The 22,204-nt window shown below is 37.4% G+C and overlaps 1 protein-coding gene across 7 annotated transcripts in view; it reads left to right on the top strand.

The window, feature by feature from the left end:
* Positions 1-3,410: 3,410 nt before the first annotated feature.
* LOC127085663 (putative disease resistance RPP13-like protein 1) overlaps positions 3,411-22,204 on the top strand; it is a 45,054-nt gene continuing 26,260 nt past the window's right edge. Inside the window, exons 1-3 of one of the 7 annotated variants that reach the window (XM_051026155.1) lie at positions 3,411-7,508; positions 7,657-7,758; positions 12,421-12,852. In XM_051026155.1, coding sequence (XP_050882112.1) covers positions 3,564-7,457 — 3,894 coding nt within the window. In that variant the 5' untranslated portion in view covers positions 3,411-3,563 and the 3' untranslated portion in view covers positions 7,458-7,508; positions 7,657-7,758; positions 12,421-12,852. Of the gene's footprint in view, positions 7,509-7,656; positions 7,973-12,420; positions 12,853-22,204 lie in introns of those variants that run through there. The other 6 variants (XM_051026154.1, XM_051026156.1, XM_051026153.1 and 3 more) reach the window with 6 other exon arrangements.

Genomic DNA, 22,204 nt, shown 5'->3' with positions numbered 1-22,204 from the left:
CTCGAGCGTCATATATCTCTCAGTTTCAATAAAACACCGAGGGGCAAAACCTTTATTTTTTTTAATTATATTGTTTACACAGAATATTAAAATAAATTGTTTAAACAAATTCAGATTTTGACAATGGATTCTTGGAGAACAACCAATCTTTTTAAATTTCAGATAAGTTATCTATTCCAACCAAGAGAATTTTTTCTGTACTTGCAATCCATCCCAGAGAGATTTAATTATCTTGAGCAAATATTTTCGTGGAAAATGTTTTCACATGAAAGAGAACAAAATGATTGTGTTTAGGAATAAATTTCTCAATATTCTTAATCGAGAAAAATAATAAATTTCTCAATGTTTTCTTTGATTGACAACATAAGAAGGTTATTCCAAAAATACAACAACAACATCAACACTATTATGTTGGGATGGATTGCAAGAGTAGAAAAACGGTTTTGTTCTAGATAGAAGAACGTTGAAGATTTTCTTTTTCTGTCTTGCAATCCATCCCAAAGAATGACGTGTACAAGTTTGGAGCGACTACATATAATAAGTTAGGTGTAGGGTAAAATCAAATTAACGAGAGATTTTATAGTAAAATCTGATAATCTAACTCAGTTATTAAATATAACTGAAGCAATAGATTATTAATTTAAAAATAAAATAAAAATAAAGACGCATTTTAAAGAAATAAAAACATAAACTTCTATTACTGGGATTCCAAGCATATCCTGAATTATTTTTTCCCTCGGTTATATTTAGAAACTGAGGGAATATGTGGTATTTATTAAAGAATAAATAAAATATTGTGTGCTTTGACCTTTTAGTTAAGAAACAAGTGTGAGTTATGTTGAGAAACAAGTGTGAGTTTTAAGTCCCATATTGTTTAGAAAAATGGAGGTTGAGCATTTTATAAGTAAAAAGACTCATACACCTATCTCCTTAAGGTTTTGGATGAATATGTGGTGTCTCTCTCACTTGTTTGGGTGATTCTTTGACCTTTAGGTGCGTTTTTGATCCTATATAAATTCTTCCCCCTCAAGATGATCCATCAGTGGTATTAGAGTCGATGGTTCGAGTAAGGGATCGACTCCTTGTGTTGAAATTCTTCTTGACATGGTGGTCAGACGACGTGTTCCATTGAAGTGCCCATGACGAGATAAAGGTGTCTCTCAATGGCGGTACAAGCATATGGATGAAAGAGCTTCTGCTTGAGGGGGAGCATAGTGGATGGGCTAACACTTGAGGGAGAGATTATTGAGAAATAAGTGTGAGTTGTATTGAGAAACACATGTGAATTCTAAGTCCCACATTGTTTAGAAAAATGGAGGTTGAGCGCTTTATAAGTAAAAATACTCATACACCTATCATCTTAAGGTTTTTGGTGTATATGTGGTGTCTCTCTCACTTGTTTGGGTGAATCTTTTGCCTTTAGGTGAGTGTTTGACCAAATGTGAATGTTTTGCCATCACGATGACCCCTCACTTTTACCTCGGATTTTGGTTGGATAAGATGAAAGATTTATCATGAAATGTATTATTTGTAGTGGTGATTTAAATGAAAAATCACTACTAAGTCATCCTTCTCTGTGTCATTATCAAGAGTATGATTGTTTGCCTTATTAAATCTACAAAGTCATAATTTATTATGTCATTCACTATTAACACATGTATTCCAATTCAACATAGAACACATAACACATTTTGTCATTCATTATTAAATATAAAGAGGTAAATTCTTGCATTCCAATTCAACAAAGAACACATAACACTCGTTCAACCAAAATATGATCATGGAGAGTATCGAGCATGTCTCACGAAAAATTAGCTCATTCTAGCCGTTAACGAATTCATAATTACTATTTTTCCAAAATCAATTAGAGAAAAATGAGAATCTCTGACCTTAAATTTCAAATTTCTTTTTTCTCTCCCAAATCCTCTTTTTTCTCAAACTCAATAACTAATTAGAAGCAGTAATGTTCCTATAAATAGGACTTATATTTCTTAATATTTTTCACCAAATTATATGTTTGCCTATCTCCCTAAGTTAGTCTCATTTTTATGTGACTTTTATCAATATCAATTATTTATATTTCACATGTATCATTGTTTTATGACTGAATAAGTAAGATATTAGTATTTTCATTTTTATTATATATATATATATATATATATATATATATATATATATATATATATATATATATATATATATATATATATATATATATATATATATATATATATATATATATATATATATATATATACTACATTGTCCTATCCGATTTTCATTTAAAACTAAATTAGAAAGAACCATATGCGTAAGAAAGAAGTAGTTATTCAACTTAGGGGTGTGCAAAAATATGGTTAATCAAACCATATGACTAAACTGAATTGCATTGCATCATAAAATAACTAAACCACTTGAATGGTTAATGAACTGAACCATTTAAATTAACCAATTATAATTCAGTTTAAATTATTGAGAGTGAAAAAAATGGAAATTAAAAATATTTATAATTATGAAAAGTAAAAAATATTTTATTGAAAATTAAAATTAAAATTATAAAAAAAATATAATTTATTTAGAAAAATAATCTGAATATAAAATATTTTGTATTCCTTAAAATAAAAAATAATTTGTTTCTGAAAATAATTTTTTTTATCCATTAAAAAAATATAATATAATTTGAAATAAAAAAAAATATTTTTTCAGAAAAATAAAAAATTATTGTTTTTTGAAATAAAAAAATTCTGAAAAAAAAATTTTTTTTGAAAAATAATTTTTTTTGAATAAAATAATTTTTATAGTGAAATTTTTTCCCAAAATTTTTGAAATATAAAATTAAAAATTGGTACTTATAAGTTGGGGCTTATAAGTTAGAGAAATGACGATACTTGTAGAGTATCAATTCATTGGGGCTTATAAGTTGTTTGATGCAACAAATAAGAGAGTTGTGATCAGCCGAGACATCGTTTTCAACCAGATAAAGCAATTGGAGCAGCCTGTAACCAGTTACATAAAAACTGTAACTAATTACAGCTTTGAAAATTCAGATTCTGTATTGTCTGTCGTGGTGGTTGATTTGTGAATGAGTACTCCCATCACTTTTAAAGCAAACAAGTTTCAAAAGCATTGTCTATGCAAAGTGTATCAAATTGGTCAAAATAACATCATCCACCCTCCCATTACTATTATAAATAAATTTGACTTTTTTGGTACGTTTGATGTACTAGATACATTGACGGTCAAATATACCAAAAAAAAGAAAATCAAATTTACTTATAATAGTGATCGGAGGGTGTATTGATTTCAGTACAGCTATGAGCTTTAATGCTCATTTTTCACAATCACCTCTCAGTCCATTATTACATGGACCCACATGGAGCATATATAACTTATATCAATAACCATTCCTTTGCATCAATGATTGAATCAGTCCGTATTCACATCACATGTATCTCTTGCTTTACTATTACCACAGCCAACCATTCAAGAAAACCATTAACATACCACTCTTTGCTATCAATTCACACAGATCTTGATTTCCTTCAATCTTTTGCTAATATAACATGGCTGCAACTATGATTGGAAGTGCTTTCCTCTCTGCAACTGTTCAGACCTTAGTTGAGAAACTTGCTTCCAAAGAGTTTCTTGATTACTTCAAAAAAACCAAGTTCGATGACTCACTCTTGGAACAGTTAGGACAATCACTACTCACTATTCAACCTGTGCTAGATGCTGCAGAGGAGAAGCAGATCAACACTCCTTCTGTCAAACAATGGCTTGATGGCTTGAAAGATGCTCTCTACGATGCTGAAGATTTGCTCAACCAAATTAGCTATGATTCCCTTCGATGCCAGATGGAGAACACGCAAGCTGCAAGCAAAACTAAACAGGTCTGGAACTTCTTTTTTTCCCCTTCTACAAATAAGTATGAAGAGATCAATTCCCAAATGAAAAAAATGTGCTTAAACCTCAAACATTTTGCTGAAAATAAAGATATCATTAGTTTGCAAACTAAAAGTGTGGGAGTTTCTCGTAGAACACCTTCAACTCCTATGTTCAATGAATCTGTCATGGTTGGTAGGAAAGATGACAAAGACAAAGTAATGAACATGTTGCTATCACAAAGCAATACTAGCCAGAACAATATGGGCGTAGTTGCAATTGTAGGCATGGGAGGTATCGGAAAAACAACACTTGCACAACTTGCTTACAATGATGAAAAAGTTGAACATCACTTTGATCTCAAAGCATGGGCTTGTGTATCCGAGGATTTTGATGTTTTTAGAGTAACCAAAACTCTCCTTGAATCTGTCACTTCAAAAACATGGGAAACCAGTAATCTTGATATTCTTCGAGTTGAGTTAAAGAAAAATTTGAGGGACAAAAGATTTTTCATTGTGTTGGATGACTTATGGAATGACAGTTATTCTGATTGGGATGAACTTGCATCTCCGTTGATATATGGAAAAAATGGAAGCAGAATGATCATCACAACACGCCACAAAAAAGTGGCAGATGTTGCACGCACATTTCCTATTTTTTCATTAGATCCTCTATCCCATGAAGACAGTTGGTTTTTACTCTCCAAACATGCATTTGGAAGTGGAGACTTTTCTGAAACTCAACGCCGAAACCTAGAACCAATTGGCAGGAAGATTGCCAGAAAGTGTGGTGGATTGCCAATCGCTGCAAAATCACTTGGAGGACTATTGCGTTCAAAAGTAGATACTGAAGAGTGGATTGAAGTTCTGAACAACGACATATGGAACTTACAGAATGATAATATTTTGCCTGCATTGCGCTTGAGTTATCAATATCTTTCGTCTCAATTGAAAAGATGTTTTTCCTATTGCTCTATTTTTCCAAAGGACTATCCGCTTGATAGGAAGCAATTGGTTTTGTTGTGGATGGCAGAAGGCTTCCTTGATCATTCTCAAGACAAAAAAACCATGGAAGAAGTAGGTGATGAGTGTTTTGCTGAATTGTTATCCAAATCATTGATTCAACAATTGCATGATGATTATGGAAAACAAATATTTGTCATGCATGACCTTGTTAATGATTTAGCTACTGCTGTATCTGGAAGAAGTTGTTACAGACATGAACTTGGCGCTAAGAGCTATGAAAATGTTCGTCACTTGTCATATAATAAAGAAACATACGACGTTTTCAAGAAGTTTAAGACTTTCGACAAATTCAAACGCTTGAGAAGCTTCCTTGCCATTGGATTTGGACGGGCAGAATATAATTTATCAAGAAACGTGGTCAATTATTTGCTACCCACATTTGGAAGGTTGCGTGTGTTATCGTTGTCAAAATATAGAAACATCACCACGCTACCCGTTACAGTTGGCAATTTAGTGCAGTTGCGCTATCTAGATCTCTCTCATACTGAAATCACAAGCTTGCCTGACACCATATGCAACCTCTACTACTTGCAAACCTTGATTTTATCTGAGTGCTCAAAACTGACAGAATTGCCAGAACATGTTGGCAAATTAATTAATTTGCGTCATCTTTATATTGATTGGACAAGCATAATAGAGATGCCGAAGCAAATTTCTGAACTAGAAAACCTTCAAACTCTAAATGTTTTTGTAGTAGGCAAGAAAAATATTGGTTCAACTGTTAGAGAGCTTGGGAAGTTTCCTAAGCTACGGGGAAAATTATTCATCAAGAACCTGCAAAATGTCATTGATATCATGGAGGCAAGTGATACCAACTTGAAGAGCAAAGAACATATTGAGGAATTGACGCTAGAGTGGGGCAAGGAAACGGATGACACACTTAATGAAAGAAATGTGCTTGATATGTTACAACCATCTGCAAACCTTAAGAAATTGAGCATTGACTGGTATGGTGGGACACATTTTCCTCGTTGGTTGGGAGATCCATCATTTTTTAACATGGTGTCCCTCTGTATTGATGAATGTGTGAATTGCACGACACTTCCACCACTAGGGCAGCTACCTTCTCTCAAGGACTTGCAAATTGGTAGGATGACAATTTTGGAGACAATTGGGCCGCAGTTCTATGGCATGGCAGCAGGAGGTTCCAATTCTTCGTTCCAACCATTTCAATCCCTTGAGAATTTGTTCTTTTTGTTCATGGAAAATTGGAAGGAATGGCATCCTTTTCCAGACAACTTGTCTCCTTTTCCTCGTCTGAAAACTCTAAGGTTAGTAAGTTGTCCCAAATTGAAGGGACCTTTACCTAGTTATCTTCCTTCCATAGAAGTGATTCAAGTATATGGTTGTGATCATCTCTTGGCAACACCACCTACTCAACATTGGCTCTCTTCAATAAAAAATATTTGTATTAGGGGAGATTCGAATTCAGAAAGCAATACTGAAAGGACCCAATACTCATTGCTCGAGAGTGATTCTCCATGTCTGCTGCAAACAATAGACATATCGAGGTGTCATATGCTAAAATTTGTACCTAAAATGATTATCAACAGCACCTATCTTCGACGCTTGGATCTCTATGATATTAGTTCTCTCAATGCGTTTCCAACAAACGGTTTACCCACTTCTTTGCAATCACTTTGTATTTCAGAATGTGAGAATTTAACATTCCTACCTCCTGAAACGTGGAGCAATTACACATCACTTGTGTCTCTTGAATTAGAAAAGAGCTGCAGTTCTCTTACCTCCTTCCCATTGAATTGTTTTCCTATGCTCCAAAATCTTTCCATCAGCCAATGTAGGTGTTTGGAATCTATTTTTATTTCAGAAACTCTGCCTTGTAGCCCAGCAACCCTCCGATATTTTGTTGTCAATGATTGCGAGGCACTTAGATCACTACCTCAACGGATGGACACACTCACCGCTCTTGATGATCTCTGTCTCTCCAATCTTCCAAATTTGAATTTATCATTATGTGAAGGAGCTTTCCTACCTCCGAATTTACAATCAATTACAGTTTATTCTGTGAGGATAACAAAGCCGGTAACAGAGTGGGGTCTCCAAGGCCTTACTCGTGTTCGTTCAATGAAGATCAGAGGTGCTGACATTGTTAAGATGTTGCTCAAGGAGCCGTTGTTGCCCATTTCCCTTGTGTCTCTAGAATTCGAAAGTCTCTTTGAAATGAAATCCTTAGAAGCAAATGGACTTCGACACCTCTCCTCTCTAGAACACCTTTACTTTATGGATTGTCCAAAGCTTGTTTCATTGTCAGAAAAAGCCTTTCCCTCCTCCCTGAAAACACTTTATTTCAGGAACTGTCCAAGACTAAACTCATTGTCAGAAAAAGTCTTTCCCTCCTCGCTGAAAACACTTATTTTCTGCGAGTGTCCAAGACTAGAGTCATTGCCAGAAGACAGCCTCCCTACCTTTCTTGAGGAACTGACCATTATAAGTTGTCCATTGTTAGAAGAAAGATATAAACGGAACGAATATTGGTCCAAAATTGCTCACATCCCGGTCATAAAAATAAATGACCAACTCACAATATGAGCCATGACCGTTGAGAAGCCTAGAGAATGAAGAATTCCCATCATGTTTCAGGTATGAATGTTACTTCTTGTTTGTTTTATGTAAAATTATTATTATTTAGTTATAAGGTATATACTTGTGCTCATTAATATTGTCAAGTTCCATAGCAATCAAATGAGATTTTTAATTCTTCATGCAATGATTTGTCTGCCATTTCCAGACTCCAGGTAATTCGGTAAGGTGTATACTCTGTTGTTGTGGCTGACATTGATTGCTAAAAGACTAAGATGAAAAGGAGAGCTGAATTTGGTTGCTTGAGAAGGTTATTGTCTGTTCTCTTCTCCAACACTTTCTGATGAATGCAGTGCTTAGTTTTATCTTAATGTACTCTTTCTATCTTAATCATGTGCAATAATAACCATTTGTTAGTTCTATGACTCATTACATCATTAAATAAATTATAAAAGAGCTTTTGTAACTCACACAACTAACTCTGCAAATCTTTGGCTGCATTATTCATCTTTTCATTTCCTTTACACCCTCATTAGCAAGATATCTACCAAAACATTCTGATGGTTGAATTGCTTTCAAATACATTCTAGCCGAAGAATGTGACTTTTCCTTTTCCACCAAAGTTAAATTCAAACCATGACTTAGAGAAAGCATAGTTTGGCCAAAGAGATGAATAATAGGAAAACTAAAAACACGGTGAATGAAGAATTGGTTCCACTTAATCATTGCTTCAATCAAGTACAAGGTAACGCTGAATAGAAATTTTTTAGGCATCAAATATGTCATACTCATTCATGCCTTTCTACAAAATGAAGTGGCGTGTGTATTATCATCATTTTGCTAATTAATTACACGTTTCACATTAATACGGACATAATAAAACATACGATGATTTGGATCTGCATAGAATTTAAAATAATTTAAGAGCTAAATTTTACGATCCTTCTGTATTTAGTTATAACATCATTTTCTTTTTTTCCTTTGTTATTTAATATAAGATTATTTTCAAAATTTCTCATGTATTAATGATTTATCGGTTAAAAAAGTTCATATTAAGACTAGTATTGGTCAGCTCGACGAAAAACAAATGTTTATATTGTAATAGGCTCGACGTTTGTTAGATTGTGAACATAGATGTAGGACCAGAAAACTCATAATATTTTAATTTAAATAAGTAGATCCTACCTGAATACTAGTTTGTTTGTCTAAGTCATGCTTACTCACATACGTGAATATTGATATTCACCGTGGAGCAACACAAAAAAGTTCAACAATTTGACTTCATTTTCAACCAACTCACCATTATGTATGTACCTCATGGAGAGAATCCACTAGCCTAACACCTAAGATTTTCTAACCATTCTAACAAAGGTCCTAAGAATTTTTATATAAAATCATATTTGGGAGTCCTTTATCGACTCTTATGATGGGATAATTGAACCTTAGAGCCATGTCTCAACGTTTCAGATAAGAATGTTTTGATTTGTTTGATGTTCAACAACGCCTAACCGAATCTATGAAGAGTTACTTGGCCAAATTTAACAGTGTCAATCTCAAAGTATACATCGGCTAGTTTAAGTTGGGTTTGACCAAACCCAATATCTAATCTATATTGAACATTCTAGTTTATGTGAGGTAAAATAACCACTTGTTGCACCAATAAGTCGGTTTAGATAAACCCATTAATTTTTGGTTGGATTGGGTTGTCCAAATAATTTTTATGTTTTTTTAATATTAAATTACTAAATGATGAGTTATCGTATTTTTTTCATAAAAATTATTCAATATATTTATCTCTTTTTTTAAAATTAGATAACCTATTTTTAATATCTTTTAGCATCATTAAAAAATAAATAATAATATGAACTAATAAAAATTATCATAAAATACTAGCAACAAATTAAAGTTGCATGATATAAAATTGTATTAGTCTCAGAAAAACCAATGAATGAAACATTCAAAATTAGTTAAAGTCATGGTTTGGGTCTAATTAATGTTCATCAACTAAGTTAATATCTTTAAGCGAATAAAATTGTAACAACTAAGTTAATATTCATCAAAATCATTAAAATTTTAATAATAAATGTTTGATTAGCAGGTCAGTGGATTTTTTAGGTTTGGGTCTAATTTTACTTGACACCCGATTATTCTAATCGGTTTTTTAATTTTTAAACACATATCTATATAACTACCCAAATCAACCCACTTTTTTGGATTTTATTGAGTGAATTTGACATAGTTTTGTAGGTTGACCCAACTCATATACATTTTAATTAAGATATTCATGTCATAGTCTTCAAAAAAGTTCAAAACCTGGGTGACACCTTAATGCAATGAGAGTTCTATGAACGTGATCAGAATAACTCTCGAAAAACACATGGAGACCGAAGAAATCACTTGAGATAAGGGGTCCAAGGTGGTCCAAAATAGTAATCGATTGTGTGGATTAAAGAGGTGTCTGAGAAGACTAGGAAAAAAGTTCTAACCTTTTGAAAAGTAATTAACTTAGTATTTAATTAGTCTTTTGGTCCTTGTAAGTTGGCGGTTTTTTATTTTGGTCCCTAGTTTTTTTATGGAGTCCCTATATTTTACTTTCTCGTTGGTGTTAGTCTCTGACATCAAAGTTTTGTTAAAAAATAGCATATGTGGCTAACGTTGTTAACTTGACTTTTATTTTATAATTTTCCATTCTAACACTTTTTAAACACGTGGTTCAAATATTTTCCACCAAAAAAATATCCTAAAAATTCATTTTACAATTTTAGTATTAGTCCCTGTAAATTAGCGTTTCAGAAGAGAAAACATTTTTGAGCTTCATGGGAGGAGATTGCGAGGAATATGACGTATGTGGGCGACGAATGTGCTAGACGAATCAAATACGCGTTTGAGCATGGCGATCTATTCAACAAGGTATGACTTTTACTGTGAACTTTCATTACGGGAGAAAATTTGTTAGGGAGAATGTAATATATTACCTAGGTGGGCATGCACATATAGTAGACATTGATCCTGATAAGTGGAACTTCTTTGAAGCTATTTGTATCGTGAAAGACCTTTGTCAGCTTGAGCATTCAAAATATTGGTTATGGTGGTATAACAATGAATCAAACAGACACAATAGAATGGTTAGTGATAGTGATGCTAATGAGGTTTATAAATTTACAGTTAAAATGAAATGTGTAGTGGACATATATGTCGAGCATAAAGTAGTTCATATTGGTGTTGTTAATGTTGAGGAAGAAGGTGGTGTTAATGATGATGATGAAGTTAATGTTAATATTGAGGATGGTTGTGTTGTTAATATTAATGTGGATGATGGTGGTGTTAATGTTGAGGATGAGAGTGGTGTTAATCTTAAGGATGATTGGGATGTTAATATTAACGATGATGATGATGGTGGTGGTAATGATGAAGGTGTTATTAATTTTGAAGAAGATGAACATGAGAATAATTATGACAATGATGATAGTGGTTTTGAAGCTAATGTTATATCATTTGGTGATAGTGAGGATGATAGGACTCTTGAGTTGGATGATGATAGATTTGAGATTTTATAAGTTATGTTTACAAAGAATGCTTCTAAGAAAGCAGATTAACACAAGTTAATACAATGAATATTTCTCACACAGTAACGAGCAAAATCTCTTGTGTGTTTACAAAACTATACACATAAATAATATGACTTTAGCAAAAGCGTGTGTAATAGCGTAGTTATGAGCACGGTGAATTATCAGCTTCTTCCAATCTTAAAGTATCCTTTATATATGCATATAAAAGAACTGTTAGTGGGTAGAATTGGAATACAAAATTGCATATGGCTCTTTCATAACGCTTTTCATATAGAAGGAGAAATGGTACAATAGTATTATCGTTAGCCCACAAAATCAGGTTAGTGGCAGAAAGGGTGATCTTGTACTGTGTACTATCTTCCTGAGGCAAAACCATTTGATCTTATATTTTAATCTTCAGAGAATTCTATTGTAATGATGTTGAGACATTCTTAGAAGGATCAAGATACAAGTTGACAGAATCTTCAGACCCTTGGTCTTTAGAGTCTTGACACAATTCCTTATAATCTGGTCTTCAGAGTCTTCAGATCTTGTTCTTCAGAATATTCAGAACTTGAGCGCAGAATCTTAAAGGCACACAAACCTTTAGAGGATCTTCAATCAGAGTCACAGTCAGAAGCTTTAACATGAACGTTCATCAGAATCGTTGTCTAAGAGCTTTCTAGAATTTAACAACATCTTGTAAAGGACTTGTATCTCCTCAGAGTTAGAGTGTGTTGATTCCAGAATCTGATGATGTCATACGTCAATGCTTCAGAGTGAAAATCTTTTAGCAAAAGCTACACACTAGATAAAAACCATTTGTGTAAAAAATTATTCTCTAAGAAACAACACATTATTATAATTAAAACTAAAGGTCATGTGCAATACCAAATCTTGTTCTAATAGGTTTAAGATGGAGGAGTTAGACAAGAATTACAAGTTCAAAGTGGGATTGAAATTTATATCACTAAGGAGGCAATTAATGAATGGTCGATATTAAATGGTAGAGAGATAAAGTATGTGAAAAATGATAAAGTTAGAGTAAAGGTATTTTGCAAGGGCAAATGTGGTTTTGGCACTTGTTAGTAAGGTTGGGAATAAGCACACGTATAAAATGAAGAGATGGGTCGGTATTCACACATGTGGTAGGGTATTGAATAATAGTTCATCCATTTCCAAGTGGATTACTAAAACCGTGGCGGCTAGGATGACATCTTTTGATGGAATCAAGATTCTTGATATTGTTTATGAGATTATGAGTAATTACTCAATTGGTATATGATCAGTGCATTTTGATGCACAATCTTCTATAATTATACTTAGGCACTTATCTAGTTTATTTTTCTTATTTTACTATGTTATTATGTTTTTAGTTTTAAGTTCATGTTTGCCTTTAATCTATTTTCGTTTGCTATTTTCAGTTTTAGCGGTTATTTGATACCTTTCCACTGTTCGGATCATAACTTGAGCTACGGGGTGCCATTTTGCAAGTTCTGACATGTGTTGGAAAGCTAAGAGAAAGAGCTAAAACTTTGGTGTTGAAGCCAAAAGCTGATTCTGAGGGAAGACGTCCCAAATAATTCGTTAAAGTTTCGTACTTTAGGAAATATTTTCTTTTAGGCCATTTGTTGGGCTGAATTTAGGTTTTTCGGTCCAGTTTGAATTATAAGTGAAATCCTTATTCTGTTTAAAAGGGAAGCCGCGGTACTGTAGAAAAGAGAGATTATTCACGTTAACTTTTTGCTTTTGTGCGATCATGAAGAGGAACTAATCTTCTAGAGTCAATCTGCTGTAACCGAATTTCCAAGGCTTTGAGGTTTTTATTCTATCAATTTAATTTTGTTCTCTTTCAATTCTATTCTATGAAATTTCATTTGCTTAATCTGTATTTTGTGGAATGGTTTTGATTAAATTCGTATGATTGCATTCCTAACTATTAATCGCCGTTTTCGTCGCTTTGTCGTTAAATTGCGTTTGTAAATCGTGTTTGCTTAATTCACGATTGTATTTATCCGTTTGCTTAATTCAGAATATAGGAATATAAATATTTCATATATCTATTGCGCTTGTCAATCGAATTTGAATCGAATAGAGATCGAAGTCGCTTAGGGAACTTGTAGGTAAAAAACCAGTGATTAGCCGGAAACCAAAAATAGTAGATTGACTTATTTTATAACCACTCGTGCTTTTCCTATCTGATTTGCAGCCAGCAAAATCAGAATCGGAGTAACCTACTAAACTACAATCACTTTCTTTGGAATACCAAAGCCCATATTTAGGTGTTCCATGAAGATATCTAAATATGCGCTTAACAGCTTTTAAGTGTGATTCCTTAGGATTTGATTGATATCGTGCACACATACAAATGTAATACCCCAAAATTTACCCTTCATTTTTCCTGGAAAAAAAAATAAAAAAAAATAAAAAAAAATAAAAAAAAAACGAAAAAAATAAAAAAAATAAAAAAATTTAATTAATTAATTAATTAAATAAATAAAATAAATAAATAAAATAAATAAATAAAATATAACAAATTATTTTGGACTTGGGTCTCCCTCATTTGAGCCCACTACCCACGAAAATCAGTCTATAAATACTGAAGTTTCAGTAGAGGAGTTACAGTTGGAGTTACACTGGGAGATTCACTGGAGAAAGATAGTGAGAGAAAGAAGACAGAACAAAGGGGGATTTTGAGGAGAAACAAAATACTCTGAGGTTTCTTTGGAACAAAACCCTGAGGAAAAAGATAGTGAGAGAAGACCTGACAGAGAACTCAGAGCAGCCTCCAAACCCTGAAGGGAACTCAACTTGTAAACCTCACGAGTGCAACTCAATTTCAATCAAGCTCTCCAATCAGGTTTGCCCTATATCCATCATCTTTATGCCTTTAATTTGAATGCTCTAAATGTATGAGGTATTATGGGTGAATTTGATACCTTTTTTGTGAGCCTTTTGTGAATTTTGATGGAATTATTCATGTGGTTACATTTTGATTTAGGGGCAACTCTGGGTTACCCTATTTTGTTTCTCTAACCTGTCTTTGTGTTGCCATGGCATTGTTTTCCCTGGATTTCACCTTGTTTGTCTAACCTTTCTGTTGAGTTTTCGTGAGGGCTCACATACTCTTGCAGGGATACCATCCGGAGGTTTATCCTGATTAATCGTATTGACTGATTTTCTTTGATGGTCTAGCTGGAGAGATCTCAGGGTTGCTAATCCTTTAATTGCTGTAACTTCGGATCTTTATCCGTGTGGTAATTTTTTCCTTTTCTCGTACTTTATCGCTTTCTTAGCTGGAAGACCTCGATAAGAGGCAATGTTTGGGCCCCTTGGTGGCATTTTACTTTGAGATACATGTTTTGTGTTTTGTATTCATATCCCCACATGTAGCGCGGTTCCTTTGTCAAGGACTGCCTGTTTGCCCTCGATCATCCCAAACCCTAAAACCCAAAGCAACACGTTTAGTCCTTCTACTACAGGCGAGTAAGTCTCCAAAGGTCGAGCATCCGGTAGATTGCGTAGTGACGTCGTTCGTCCAAAACCCAATCCATAACCCCGTAGTTAGCCGAACTACGGCTTGCTCTGATTCTCATTCCAGATGAGATACGTAGGCATAAGACGTGATGTCTTAGCGAGCACACATCCCCCCAACCCATAGGTCAGCCGAGCTACGAAGACTCTGATTCTCATATTCAGATGAGATACGTATGCAGTGGATGCGACATCCGCGCGAGTCATTTTCATTTAACCCTTTTTTTTTGGTAAACAACACAAGATAAACCCACACCCTTTAGACAAGAATCACAAAAGTGGATCCCGTAGAGTACTACGGATGCGTAGGGGTGCTAATACCTTCCCTTCGCATAACCGACTCCCGAACCCAAGATTTGGTTGCGAGACCCCGTCTTTACCTTTCCTTTTTCAGGTTTACTTCGAGCGTTTCCTTTCCCTCCTTTGGGATGAATAACGCACGGTGGCGACTATTTTGTCATTTTCTTTCGCCGGTTGCTTTTTCGCGCACTGTATTTTTCAGGTTGCGACAGCTGGCGACTCCACTGGGGACATTAAGAAGTTGACCTCTTGCTGGTCCACCTTCCCTAAGCGAGTCCCTCCTAGCTTTTTTAGTTTGTTTGTTTATTGGGTGTTCATGCTTTTGTACAGTTATTTATTTACCTGCTTTACCTTATTGCATGGTGTACATATCATTGTTGTATCTGTTGGCTGGATATGGCTTCTTGGTGATCTTTGTGAGATGAGTTCTATACCCGAACTCGAGTGCACTTAAGATAGGAGAATGGCATAGTCCTGTCAACTTGTGTGGAGTTATTCCTTAGCGAGTTGACTTGCAAGCCCATTCACTTGGTGGAGGTCATGTTGAGATCAATAATGTCACATAAGTAAGTTGTGGTTAGACATTACTTGTTCTAATATAGACCTAAGAAGCCAAGGACCTTAGTTTACCAAACCCATCTTGGCCTATTTGTAGGACGTAGTGTGAAAGTCGTTCAAGTGTAAGATTTGATACAATTGTTACGCGATACTACACTCATAAGAGTCTCTCTTGAGAATATTGTTGGAATACGAGTAGTCGTTCCTCCGATAATATCCGAAAGATGGGATTATGACTATGAGAACCTTTTGTAGAACATGTTTGGCAGGTTTGAACCTTAGTACACTCCTTTTGGGTGGTTCTTAACCTAAACTCTATGCTCGTGACTTACGACAAACCCTTGATTCATGGTTGATCCGATCAGGTATCCTTAATATCAATGAAACTCGGGTGTTGATAAGGTGTAAACCATAATCCACCAAAATGGGTGGTTGATATTAAGGATAACATGACCCATCCCATGACCTTTGTTTGGTGTACTCTTAATTTCTCTCCAGACAGTGCAACCTGACAGATGTTCAAGCAGATACAGCAATCCTGATTGACATGCCACTGCATTGCATTCACATCATCACATCATTTGCATTCACATCACTTAACACATGTTTATCCTTTTCAAGGGGGTTTAAATCTTCTTCTTGATTCTAGTCGGGGTTTTCTTCTTACACTGTTTATCAAATGTGAGACTGGAATCAAGGGGGTAGAATACTTTTGGAATTGATAAACATGTCATTGCATTTGCATAGTCATCCGCATGTCTTGCATAACAGGTACCGCCACAGTGTTCTCAGTTTGTTTGGTGTCCCACTAGCAGGATAGCTGACTCAGGCATTCACCGATACGGTACCCGGAGGAACCAACGGAGAGTAATGGAAAGCCTACAGGCAGAGCTCGCCGAGATGAAGATTCGCATGAATCAATTCATGGATTTGGTTCAAGGGGTGGCTCAAGGACAGCAGAAGCTTAGATTGTTGGTACAGAGGGATCCCCCTATTACTCAACCGGAGACGTTGGCTGATCCTCCAGCTGGAGAGGCTAATGGTCCCAATGGACCGGGGCCTATCCCAATCCTACATGTCACCTCCGGTCAACAACCCATTCAGGATGGTCAGGATGATCAGTTCCCCTTGCTTCAGGAAGACTTTGGCATGGACCCCATGTTTAGAAGATTGGAAGAGAGACTGAAAGTTGTGGAAGGACAGAATCCTCTGGGAGTAGATGTTGCTGACCTGGGGCTGGTCCCAGGTGTGAGGGTGCCACCGAAATTCAAGGTCCCGATATTTGACAAATACAATGGCAGCTCTTGCCCCAAAACTCACGTGCAAGCCTATTTCCGTAAAATGGTTGCGTACTCTGACGACGAGAAGCTACTTATGTACTTCTTCCAGGATAGCCTAGCTGGGGTATCCTTGGAATGGTATATGAGGCTGGACAGAGCCCACATCCGTTGCTGGAGGGATTTGGCAGAGGCTTTCGTGAAGCAGTATCAGTATAATGCAGACATGGCTCCGGACAAAACTCAACTTCAGAATCTGTATCTTAAAAGCAATGAGTGCTTCAGGGAATACGCTCAACGCTGGAGGGATACAGCTTCCCGTGTTTAGCCTCCCATGTTGGAAAAGGAAATGGCCAACATGTTCATGAATACGCTGCCTGGACCTTATCTGGAGCGTCTGGTAGGTTGCAATGCTTCCAACTTTGCTAATGTGGTCTCTACTGGAGAAAGGGTGGAGAATTACCTAAAGACCTATAAGAGCCAGAGTGGAGGTGGATCCTCATCAAGGGTGAAGAAGCCGTTCATTCAGGGACAGAAGAGGAGAGAAGGGGATGCGAATGTCATATCTTCTTATCATAACAGGGATAACCGAAGGAATAATTTTCAGAATTATCATCAGCAACCGTATGTTGCGGCTGTGACCATTCCAGCTGCAGCACCACTACAACAACAACAATCACAACGTCAACCAGCTCAGTATCAACAGCAGCAACAACCGGGTAACAGACCCGCTTATCAACAGAGGCAAAGGATGATGGACCGGCGTTTCGACACCCTTCCAATGTCGTACGCCCAGTTACTTTCTAGTCTTCAACAACTACAACTTGTGCAACTGCGCACTCTGGCTCCTCCTGTTGGTAGACTTCCGGTGGGTTACGACGCCAACGCTAGGTGTAGCTTCCACTCTGGGGCACCTGGCCATGACATTGAGAACTGCAAAGCTTTTAAGCACGTAGTTCAGGACCTCATAGATTCAAAGGCCATCGACCTTGCACCAGCTCCGAATGTCGTCAACAATCCCATGCCCCAGCATGATGGTGTGAACGTTAATTTGGTAGAGGGAGAAGCCAAGTCCATTAAGGATGTGTTGAAGTTGAAGACTCCATTGTTGGATATCAAAGGATGCTTGCTGAAGGCCGATGTCTTCCCCGGTTGTGGGAAGGGTTGTTTGGATTGTGCCACTCAGAGTGGAGGTTGTTTGAAACTACAACAGGGTATTCAGGCCTTGCTCGACAAAGGTATCCTCCAGGTTGAGGGTCTGTCTGTCCAAGAGTCTGCGGAAGGGGTTGAGGAAGAAGGGTTTGAAGATGCTACTAATGAATTCCCAGATGTTGTTCCTACTGATTCTGTAATCCATGATGTAACTGAAATGGATTCCGATGTTTCGGATGTGTGTACTTCAACGCCTCAGACTCATCAGGGGCCGATTACTTTCTCCAGCGCTGGCATCATTCAGTATGATCAAGTCTCTGCAGTCAACGAAGAAGATGGGGATAGTGATGTGACATTGACAACTGGGTGCGTCCGAGGATCCCGGGTGAAGTCATCAACAATTGGTCTTCTGAAGAGATTATCCAAGTCACTCTTCTTGAAGAGTAATTTTCTTTGTTTATTCATGCATATCCAAGTCTTACGTTCCGCCCAGGGCGTAATGACTCATTGTAGGGTCCGTCTATGTGACACTTGCATTTTTATCATAAATAAAGGACGTATTTTTGCATTCAAATATTTCGTTCCATGTCTTTCTATTTTTGCAGTTTTTCAAAATAAAAAAATGGCAATGTTTTGTTTAGTTTTCACTTCTTGTTCACACTCATAAGCACATACCATCACTCATGCAGATGCACATCACCGGATCCTATTGATAACGTTTCTGCTACGGCTCGCTTCGACTTTGAAAATCCAATCTTTCAAGCTGAAAAAGAGGGTGATGAAGACTGTGAACTCCCCGAAGAGCTTACCAGGTTATTAAAACAAGAGGAAAGGGTTATTCAACCGCATCAAGAGTCCGTTGAAGTGATTAATCTCGGCACCGAGGACGCCAAGAGAGAAATCAAGATAGGGGCTGCTTTAGAAGACAATGTGAAGAAAGGGCTGATTGAATTGCTGCAAGAATACGTTGACATCTTCGCCTGGTCTTATCAGGACATGCCCGGGCTGGACACAGACATCGTGGTACACCGCTTGCCTCTCAAAGAAGGTTGTCCTCCGGTCAAGCAGACACTCAGAAGAACAAGACCAGAGATGGCTGTCAAGATAAAGGAAGAAGTACAAAAGCAGTTGGATGCAGGGTTTCTAGCAGTCACCAATTATCCGCCATGGGTTGCAAACATCGTCCCAGTACCTAAGAAGGATGGAAAGGTACGGATGTGTGTCGACTACCGGGACCTGAACAGAGCTAGCCCTAAAGATGATTTCCCATTACCTCACATTGACGTTTTGGTGGATAATACAGCTCAGTTCTCGGTATTCTCCTTCATGGATGGCTTTTCTGGCTATAACCAAATCAAGATGGCACCAGAAGACATGGAAAAGACAACTTTCATAACCCCATGGGGCACCTTCTGCTACAAGGTAATGCCGTTTGGTCTGAAAAATGCCGGAGCAACATATCAACGAGCTATGGTAACTCTGTTCCATGATATGATTCATCATGAAATCGAGGTTTATGTGGATGATATGATTGCCAAATCTCAGACAGAAGAAGAACATTTGGTGAATTTGCAGAAACTGTTTGAGCGTTTGAGGAAATTCAAACTAAGACTTAATCCGAACAAGTGCACTTTCGGGGTGAGATCGGGAAAATTGCTGGGTTTCATTGTTAGCGGAAAAGGGATTGAGGTGGATCCTGACAAAGTGAAAGCAATACAGGAAATGCCTGAGCCAAGAACAGAGAAGCAAGTCCGTAGTTTCTTAGGGAGGTTGAACTACATTGCAAGGTTCATCTCTCACCTAACAACCACGTGTGAGCCAATTTTCAAATTGCTGAGGAAAGATCAGACTATCAGGTGGAATGAAGATTGTCAAAGGGCTTTTGAGAAGATAAAAGAGTATTTGCAGAAACCTCCAATCCTTATACCTCCAGTTCCTGGGAGACCTCTGATAATGTACTTATCAGTGACTGAGAACTCGATGGGGTGTGTATTGGGACAGCATGACGAGTCTGGTCGAAAAGAGCATGCCATATACTACCTTAGCAAAAAGTTTACCGACTGTGAAGTCAAATATTCGCAGCTTGAGAAAACTTGTTGTGTTTTGGCCTGGGCTGCTCGCCGACTGAGGCAGTATATGTTGAACCATACTACCTTGTTGATTTCTAAGATGGATCCAGTGAAATACATATTCGAGAAGCCAGCTCTCACCGGAAGGGTCGCTCGTTGGCAAATGATTTTAATAGGGTATGATATTCAGTACACGTCACAGAAGGCCATCAAAGGGAGTATTCTGTCAGACTATCTTGCTCAGTAGCCGATTGATGATTATGAGCCGATGAAGTTTGATTTTCCAGATGAAGACATCATGTTCCTCAAGATGAAAGACTGTGAAGAGCCAGTTGTTGAGGAGGGACCTGATCCAAACGAAAAGTGGACTTTGTTGTTTGATGGGACTGTCAATGCTAGAGGAAGTGGAATTGGCGCTGTCATCACAACTCCGAAAGGTGCCCACATGCCTTTCACCGCTCGTCTGACTTTCGAGTGCACCAATAATGAAGCTGAGTACGAGGCCTGTATCTTGGGCATTGAGCAAGCCATTGATCTGAGAATCAAGACTCTGACATCTTCGGAGATTCAGCTCTGGTGATTAATCAAGTGAATGATGATTGGAATACTCTCCAGCCCACTCTGGTCCCCTACAGAGATTACACGAGAAGACTGTTGACTTTCTTCACAACAGTAAAATTGTATCATATACCTCGTGATGAAAACCAGATGGCAGACGCACTTGCTACTCTATCCTCCATGATCAAGGTAATTCGTTGGAACCATGCTCCCAGGATCGATGTGATGCGCCTTGACAGGGCCGCGTATGTGTTTGCTGCTGAACTGGTAGTCGATGACAAGACCTGGTATCACGATATCAAGTGCTTTCTGAAGAATCAAGAGTACCCTGCAGGGGCATCCAACAATGACAGAAAGACTTTGAGAAGATTGGCAGGCAGTTTCTTCTTAAACAAAGACGATGTGTTGTATAAGAGGAACTTCGACATGGTTTTGCTCAGATGTGTGGACAGACACGAGGCGGACATATTAATACAGGAAGTTCATGAAGGTTCCTTCGGTACTCATGCCGGCGGACATGCAATGGCTAAGAAATTGTTGAGAGCGGGTTATTATTGGATGACCATGGAATCTGATTGTTTCAAGTATGCTCGGAAGTGTCATAAATGCCAGATTTATGCTGATAAGGTGCATGTACCGCCGAATCCTCTGAATGTGATGGCTTCGCCGTGGCCGTTTGCTATGTGGGGTATTGACATGATTGGAAAGATTGAGCCGACTGCTTCCAATGGGCATCGTTTCATCCTCGTTGCCATCGACTATTTCACCAAGTGGGTCGAAGCAGCGTCGTTCGCGAATGTCACCAGGCATGTGATTGCCCGTTTTATCAAGAAAGAAATCATTTGTCGCTATGGGATTCCCGAAAGAATCATTACTGATAATGGTTCTAATCTCAACAACAAAATGATGAAGGAGTTGTGTCAGAACTTCAACATTCAGCATCACAATTCTTCCCCTTACCGCCCTAAGATGAACGGCGTTGTTGAGGCGGCAAATAAGAACATAAAGAAGATTGTGCAGAAGATGGTCGTCACGTACAGAGATTGGCATGAGATGCTACCCTTCGCCTTGCATGGGTACCGTACTTCAGTACGTACATCGACCGGGGCAACCCCTTACTCCCTGGTGTATGGTATGGAAGTAGTCCTACCTGTTGAAGTGGAGATTCCTTCTCTAAGAGTCCTGTTGGATGTCAAGTTAGATGAAGCTGAATGGATTCGGACAAGGTTCAATGAGTTGAGTCTTATCGAAGAGAAGCGAATGGCAGCCATTTGTCATGGGCAGTTGTATCAGAGTCGGATGAAGAGAGCTTTTGATCAGAAGGTGCGTCCTCGTTGTTTCCAAGTCGGAGATTTAGTGTTGAAAAGGATCCTTCCTCCACAGACAGATCACAGGGGCAAGTGGACTCCTAACTATGATGGACCGTATATTGTCACCAAGGTTTTTGATTGTGGGGCCTTAATGCTTGCAACTATGGATGGTGAAAACTTCACTTCCCCTGTGAACTCAGACGCAGTTAAAAAATACTTCGCATAAAATAGACCCGCTGGACAGTAAAAAAGAGTAGTCCAGGCAAAAATGGACGTTCCGGCGAACCAAGAAAATGAAAGGGTTCGGGCAAAAATTAGGGACAAAAATAAAAAAAGATTGTACACCCGGTAAGTTGAAAACCTGAAAAGGCAACTTAGGCAAAAATGGGTATCCCGGTGGATCGAAAACCAGAAAAGGGAGATCCAGGCAAAAGTTAGGGATTAAGCGAG

The sequence above is a fragment of the Lathyrus oleraceus genome, chromosome 5 (assembly GCF_024323335.1).
Source record: "Lathyrus oleraceus cultivar Zhongwan6 chromosome 5, CAAS_Psat_ZW6_1.0, whole genome shotgun sequence".
Taxonomy (NCBI): Eukaryota; Viridiplantae; Streptophyta; class Magnoliopsida; order Fabales; family Fabaceae; genus Lathyrus; species Lathyrus oleraceus.
The sequence above is the reverse complement of the archived record's forward strand: the minus strand, read 5'-3'. Positions and strand labels throughout refer to the sequence as shown.